This window comes from Triticum dicoccoides, chromosome 7B, assembly GCF_002162155.2.
Source record: "Triticum dicoccoides isolate Atlit2015 ecotype Zavitan chromosome 7B, WEW_v2.0, whole genome shotgun sequence".
Classification (NCBI taxonomy): domain Eukaryota; kingdom Viridiplantae; phylum Streptophyta; class Magnoliopsida; order Poales; family Poaceae; genus Triticum; species Triticum dicoccoides.
The window spans coordinates 517,096,992-517,104,741 of NC_041393.1; the positions used below are offsets into that span (position 1 = coordinate 517,096,992).

Here is a 7,750-nt window from a genome sequence, read left to right on the forward strand (position 1 = left end):
AACAGGATGTCTGAATACTGGGGTTTCATTTTGGTAATACAAAGTGGGGCCGGGGCCAAAAGCCCTTTTTCTCTAAAAAAAATTGTTTGTAAGGTCCGTAAACTGGGGACGATCATGATTCTCTGACAGCGACGGAGAATCACTGGAATGAGTTTGTTCCATCTGCTTGAAGAGTGAAATCCGTATAACAGTGAGAGAAGTCGAGGTAATGCAAAGTTTAGGTAATCACCTAAATTTAAAGGTGAGAAAAGTTGAGGTAATGCAAAGTAAACTATGTTTCCATCAAGTTGGGTAGCAGCTTTGCTGAAATTGTGTATTTGCTGAAATGAACATGAAGCAACATGTATCTGAAAACAGAAAGAATAGAGGGGCAAACAGACGAACCGAGGGGTGAAAGACGGGCGTCGGTGCGGACGGCCTCAGGCAGGCAGCACCCCAGGCGGCGGCGGCCCTGCTGTCCAGCAGGCGGGAAGGCGGCGACGACGCGTCGTAACTGCCGTCCAGCAGGCGGAAACTGTTCGTCGTAACTGCCGCTTGAACAGTCGTATCGTACCTAGCGTGTCCGCCCTTCCCTCGCCCTCGATATTTGACCTCTCCAGCGGCTTCAATCTTGGCCCACAGTCCATGCGAGGCATGAAGACGGCGGCGAGGCGACTATGAAGCAACCGAGGTGAGGATTAGAAGGAATATGAAGTGTTGGGATAAAGCATCAGCTCGGTGTGGTGACCTCGTGGCTGCGCCGTTAGCGACCGAAGGTGAAGGCCTTTCTTCCCTACGTATCTTCCTCCCCTCGATGTCTAATGCACCAGGGCGCATCCGTCTCCTCGCCGTTGCTACATCATACAGTAGCAGCCATCCGTCTCCTCGCCGGGGCTACATCATACAGTAGCAGCCATCCGTCTCCTCGCCGGGGCTACATCATACAGTAGCAGCCATGGTTAATGCTACTGGCGCATCTGTCTCTCCAATGTGCTCCCTCTGTAGACTACAGTAGCAGCCATGGTCTCCCGTACTCCCTCTGTAGACACGCATTGTGGTGATTGGGGAGTAGGCAACGGAGATATACAGGCAAGCTCCACCGAGCTGAGGATGTAAGTTCACTCTGTGACTACAGGTCCAGTTATGCTTTATTTACTGTGTTTTTGCAGTTGGGTGCCCAATAATCCGGAAGAGATTTATGGATCAGGTATAGCATAATCAGTTAGAATTATGTCTACGAGTCGAGGTTATCTCCCTTCCTTTCATCGATATAAATTTTGTGTGTGTCATCGATCAAGGTTCGCTAGAGGGTCTAGAAAGTTCCACGTTGTTGGGCAGATGATTTTCTTTTGAGAGGCTGGGCAGAGGATTTCTGTTAAGTGATACACACATCATATCTGAGGCTGCTCCTAATTCAGGAATCAAGGTTCAATAACTTATCGGCGTGTTTGGTTTGGACAAAAAGTGTGGCTTCCGAATACAGCGACTTCCGAAACCGTAGCCAGCTTTGGTTTCCCTCGCCATGTATTCCATAACAGTGCTTTCTGATATGGCACTTCGCAGAGTTGAAATAACCGCACGAACCGGCCGGGTTAAAATCAGGACTCGATTCCACAAACTAAACAAAGGAGGTATTACGTAAAAATATTCGGAAGCAACGCTTCCGGATACACTAAACTGAATACGTTATGTTGCCCGAACCGAACGTGTTGTATATGTTGTTATCAGCAGTTCTATTTATTGTTTATGTGACATGAGAATTTCGTATGGCTTGTGGAAACAACATAATAAGACCCGTTAAACTGTTGTAGGTTATCAACCAAAAGGAAGCATCTAGCAACAAGCTTTTCAAAGATAAAGAGCTCCCCTCGTGTTGGGGATAGGTGAGTTAAGTTCTGAATTCACGGATATTTTTCGTAGGGCATTTGCTTCAAGAGTGCTTCCTCATGTCGTAAACCAGTATGTATCATCCCTGCTTCTTTATTTTTGTACCATCGGTAACACATGATATTTTTTACTCACAACTAAATATTGTAGATTGCAGCTAAAAGACTATTGTAGATTGGGCATTAAACATGTAAAGGTTAAGTACTTAAGTTGCTATACTGGAAAGACCCTGTTGAATGGGAAGGATCCCAAGGTATGGTTATTCTTATTGAGCATCGAGTATAGCTTTGTTACTTATCTTAATCTATTGATTTGAATCTGTTTATGTTTGGTCATGCGAAATCCAATTGACTGAAATTATGCAGATGTACATAACTGTTAATGTAAAAAATGAAAAAGGAAAAATGAAATCATGCAGATGGTACATAACTGTTAATCAAGGAGTGGTAATATTCAACCACACACAGGATGTGGTGTGGATGATTTGCAAAAAATGAAAAATGAAGGATCTTTCAGTGACATAGCCAACTATCTTCTATAGCATATTGCTTAGGTGTCAGGGGAGATCATTAGAAATTAAACTGCTTGGATGTGCGCATGTTTTGGCAAAGACTGGGCGTAAAGGAACCAGCAGCGATTCTTGGTCTGTCACCCCGCCAGTTTATTGTGTAATAACTGTAAATGTCAAGACTTGGATGGGGTATTTTTCTGAATTAATGGCCAGTCCATTTCACAAAACAATATCAGTTAATTTCAGGTTTTGGCATCGACTGTAACTACGAATCTTCCTCCTTTCAAGTTGGATATTAACGAGCGACTAGATGATTATGCCAAGGTGAATTTTTTTGGCACACAGTTCCGGTAGGTGTGTTCTGCTCATATTATTGTTAAATAAGTAGCATCCTTGTATTCTATGTGGTAAAAAAAATTGCATGTCATTCACCTATTTCAAGAGATTGTGGATGGCCCAGAAGTTTTCTCTTATCTATGAAGGCAGACGCAAGATGAACTCGTGTGCTTTTACAGGGTCCCTCTTTTTGCATTGTATGGTAGGCTATTGTTTCCTTCAAATTGCCACTTTACCTATGATTAATCTTTCTTACAACACCACTGGTGTATTTTCCCTTTCTTGTCTATGCAGGCCATCTGATTTCCAAAAGCTCCCTGATTCGAAGGTTGGCTAGGCTTGACAGCCTTTACTGTCTTTATGAGTGCCACCATACAAATCACACTTCAGAATTTTTTAAGGTATATTTTTTATGCACTAAACTAGGGATTATTGGAACAGAGTAATTAATTCCCTGAATATTGGATTGCAACATAAGAGTCCAAGAAAAGACTTTGTCGTTGAGGCTAAGAAGAATATGCTTTGCTCATGCTGGCACTTGCCAAAAGGATGCTACACAAGGTCATTTTTTTTGGTTCATCAACTTGCTTGTTGACATTGAGGCAAATCAGCTTGATGAATGGAACACATTCCAAAATAAACGGCTAAAATTTACCTTTGACAAATACGTGGATTTTTTTCTTACACCCTTTGGCAGATTTGGAAAGATAGAAATGCGTGTTTTTTAGCATAAATGCTTAGGGGTTTATGATAGGATCTGTAGGATCCAGGAGATAATGAGATTGAGAAAGCTAGCTTTTGTCAGAGGTGGCTAATCTTGACTACTGTATTCTGTAACTGGGCTTCGGCCAGAACCTTTTGTCTTTCTCTTCTTCTAATAGATACAGCACCTGCCTTTTTTTTATTTATTTTAGAAAAGGAGGTTCCCCTGGCCTCTGCATACGAAAGATGCATGCGACCCTATTATTAAACAAGTTCAGCAAAATACAAAGTCTGTAATCTGGAGTACAGCTCACAAAGGGAGCACAAATAAAAAAGGCTAAGCAAATAATCCTCCAAATACCATAAGTTTTTATTCACAAACAGTATGGCATATTAATGGCTACTCCCTCCGTTCCGATTTACTCGTCGTGGTTTTAGTTCAATTCCGATTTACTCGTCGTGGTTTTAGTTCAACCACGACGAGTAAATCGGAACGGAGGAAGTAGAACAGAAAATCTCGACAATCTGCAAGAGCATAAAGTTCTGAAGTAAAATGAACAAAGCATCAACTGTCCTAAACTGCAGTAGTCCTATCCCCTATGGGAAGATGCAGCGAGCAGGTACGAGGTCTGGCGTGCAAGCGCCGGATGACACGCTGTATTGTTTGGTGTCTGGTTGGCTCAACTTCCAGGAATACTTTTTTGTGGTTATGTAAGAGCATATTATGACATAATAGAATCATCATCTATTCGGAGAACTGCAAAAGGTATATGTACAAGGCTGTTTTGATCACACACAATGGACTTCAGGAAATTCCATACTCCCTTTCTTGTTGTGGCGCCGCCTCCTCCATCTCAGAAAGAGATGGAGTGTAGATAGCGGTTGTAAGATCGTCGTCATGGGAGATCACGAGCTAACTCGAACACGTCACCCTCCTACCAAAAAAGGCTTTCGCCCTGCTTTATATATAAAACGCCAAACCACAAGGACCATGATACAAACTCACACCACCACCGCACACGACACGCACACCCAAGGCGAGATACAAAGGTGCCGGGCACCGCCACAGCACCCCAACGACTATCAAGCCACTACAAATGCGCGAGGACAAACTGCTTGGAGCCACCGGAGACTTCCTCCGAAGGGAGGTGAGACGGGAACGACGGAACCAGGCCTCCAAGATGGTGTCCCCAAGAAGGGAACGACCATGATAGCGACCAAGGCACGCCCGCCACCGCCGCGCCGGTCACGCCGCCGCCACGAAGCCACCGCCAGCAGGCTCTAGCTCGTCGCCGCGCTGCCGCGCCCGCCGCCAGCGCCGCATCCCAGGCAGCCTCCTCGACCCGCGCCGAAGGCCCTGGCTAAGGAGACAAGGCAGCCCCGCCGCCGCCAGCGCCTACTAGGCTTCGCCCGGCGTGCCCTCTCTGGCGGCGGCGAGGGAGAGGAGGGAGGAGGAGGGGAAGCCCGCCGGCAGCGCTAGGGTATCTCCCATGACGCGCGCGGGGGGCGCGTCGCGGTAGCGAGTCTGTACCTTTCCTCGCACGTCACCCTCTTCGCGTACCTCTTCGACAGTCCCATATCTCGCATGCGCCTATTCAAATTACTGACCGTCAAAAAGAGCATCACAAAAATCTTTGATGAAATAATAATATTTTGTACCAGTACGGGATTTATAAGCAGTGCTTAGAGATGGTGACAATAATGAAGGTGGAAGGAAGAAGTGTAGGGGAGAAAGAAAGATGACGCTTTAATTATTTTCTTGCAAGGAGATGGCCGATAACGAGATATGAAAATTGCCGAGGGGGAAATGAGCGGGGTCAAAGAATGATTTTATTGCTGTATGGAAGAACTACATTTGATTATAGCACACTTTTTTTAATTAGAAAATATGTTTAAGCATTGTTTTTTTATGCCGCGGCAACGCACGGGCGTTCAACTAGTCAGATATAGAAATAGAACTACCTTCGTTAGATACGAATCGTCCTGCAGCTAGCTGCAGGTGTCAACACGTTGGATGGCAAGTCGCTGCTGCCTCGGCGCACCACCTCGATTTTGATCGTGGGCGCACAGCAGGCGTGGGAGTTCCTGCCGCAAAGTATAAGTTCAGATCAGGGGACGGACGGTTGGCTTCGGCCTTCTGTGAAGACCGAAGAGCTGCTGTCCACGACTAGCGCAACCATGTTGCTGCCCGCAGTTCACGTCGGAGGCATCTGCAATTTCTTTTGTAGTAACAGTTGGGCAGTCATTGGAGCACTTCCCTGTAAACTGGTGAGCAGTACGTTGTCAGTGGAACCGCGTTGGATATGGAGTATAGACAGTACTGGCAGCTTGAATAGATCTGCACAAGCTGTTCAATTCTATCGTAAAGTCCAAACGGGAGGCACTAACTAAATCGTTGCAACGAGCCAAGAACTGCCCTCGCAGAAAAAAGATCGGAGCCCCAACTACTGCTTTCAGTGAGCTGGGGAGGAAGTTGAAGGTAGTATAAACAAAAGATTTTGTTTGGGGAGTAAGGAAAAAAATAGGGGCATTCCGAGAATTGAACTCGGGACCTCTCGCACCCTAAGCGAGAATCATACCACTAGACCAAATGCCCTTTAGTGTCTATTATTACTGTGTCACTCTATTAAAACAGATAAGCACGGTGTCAACTACAATGTTTTTTTTTTTGTCAACTACAATGTTAGTACTACGTTACTTCTTCTTTGGAAAAGACACATCGATCAATTACCGGTGTTGTCAGCAAAAGTAATTCGTATATATATGCACTGCCTTTGATCTCTGTGCAACCCTGCATGGGCTTGACCTACAGGTTTTTGTGATCCCTTGAGTGGTTAGCAGAAGAGCTAAGATCGTGAACAGTATCACCAAGTTTGATTTTCACGCTCTTAAAGGAAAAAAAAGTGCATTTATGCAATACGTAGCTCGTCTTAATGTATAATCCCCCTCAGGGTTCAGGCCTGAACAGAAAGACTAATGCCGCGTAAATCACTGCATGCCAACTATAAGAAAAATACACATACACGGTGATCAAGCTGTAGATCACCGTATCGCTGGTGAATTAAATACGACACGCTTAATTTCTTCTAGCAGAAGTGGTTCGCATGTACACGACGGGGAAGGTGGAACCACATATGTGCAGTCCAGCTAGCTAGTCAGTCAAGCACCAGGATATATATCTTGCATTTCTGCATATATGTTTCTGTCAATTCAAGCGCCTAATGCATTAGTTAACCAGCTGCTCCTGTCAATCACAGCTTGCAGCACCAGCTAAAACGAATCAACAAACAAATCAATTTCATGTCTCATGGGTGCACCGGTTATTACAATTAATGTACAGCAAGAACTGCATGCAAAGAAGGTAAAAAAAATCAAAATCAAACACATAAAATCAATACTGCAGGAACCTAGACTACTATTAATTTACAGCTTGCCGAACCAGCCTAGACAACATGGGGCCAATTTGATCATCTCGTGTGTGAGGCGAGCGAGCGAGCATGCGTGTTCATCATGCAGAAACCCTAATGCATATTGAGTTGGTAAAGACTTCTGACCATGTCGCCGTCGGCTGAGGGTTGACCCGATCATTGCTGCTGAGATGAGAGCGGCCCGAAGATGTCGAGGAAGCCGGACGGCGAGCCGAGAGCCGACGCGCCGCCGGGGCTCAAGAAATGGTCGCTGGTCTGGTGCAGCCACGGGGAGACCATGGGCGCCTCGCCCTTGAGCGCCCCGCCGCGGAGCGGGCTGAGGTCGTGGAACAGGAACCCCGTCGTTGGCGACGGCGACGGCCCCGCCCACGACGGCGGCACGTTCTGCTGCTGCTGTCTCGTGGCCGTCACCGAGACGGACACCGCGGGGCCGGGCCGGTTGAGGGCGCGGGCCTTGACGCGCACAGGCTGGGCCGCCCTCCCGGCCCTGTCCGTCGCGGTCCTCGGGGAAGAAGACGAGGTCGACGCCCTCTCCCGCCCGTCCTCCCCGGCGACCTCAGGGCCGGTGAGCCGCTGCACGAGCGACATGAACTCGTGGGCCTCCACGTGGATCACCTTGGGGGACACCATGTAGATGATGACGGGCTTCCGGTTCTGCTGCTGCGCCTGCGAAGACGACGGCGCCGGCTTGCCGATCTTGCGGGACGCGGCGTGCACGCCTAGGGCCCTGTGCCGGACGTCGGCGTTGTCGTAGCTCGTGGTGGTGGCCATGGGGGTAGAACAGAAGGGCGCGCACGGGCCGGCGACGACGACGGACGGATAGCTACTGGCCGGGGGTAATGGATAGGTGCGACTTTGAGGCAGGCAGGCAGGCAGACGCGGATGATCTGAGGGGGACAGCAAGAGG

General features: G+C 47.4%; 1 protein-coding gene, 1 non-coding gene and 1 pseudogene across 2 annotated transcripts; 1 reads left to right on the forward strand and 2 right to left on the reverse strand.

Moving 5' to 3' along the window:
* Window positions 1-999: 999 nt before the first annotated feature.
* Window positions 1,000-3,441, forward strand: LOC119339053 (annotated as a pseudogene).
* A 2,498-nt stretch (window positions 3,442-5,939) lies between these two features.
* TRNAP-AGG lies at window positions 5,940-6,011 on the reverse strand. The gene has a single exon. It is a non-coding gene; the product is annotated as a tRNA-Pro (tRNA).
* A 663-nt stretch (window positions 6,012-6,674) lies between these two features.
* LOC119339268 (protein MKS1-like) lies at window positions 6,675-7,750 on the reverse strand. Its single transcript, XM_037611388.1, has one exon. It carries the CDS (start codon window positions 7,612-7,614, stop codon window positions 7,000-7,002), a length of 615 nt encoding a protein of 204 aa, XP_037467285.1. The 5' UTR covers window positions 7,615-7,750; the 3' UTR covers window positions 6,675-6,999.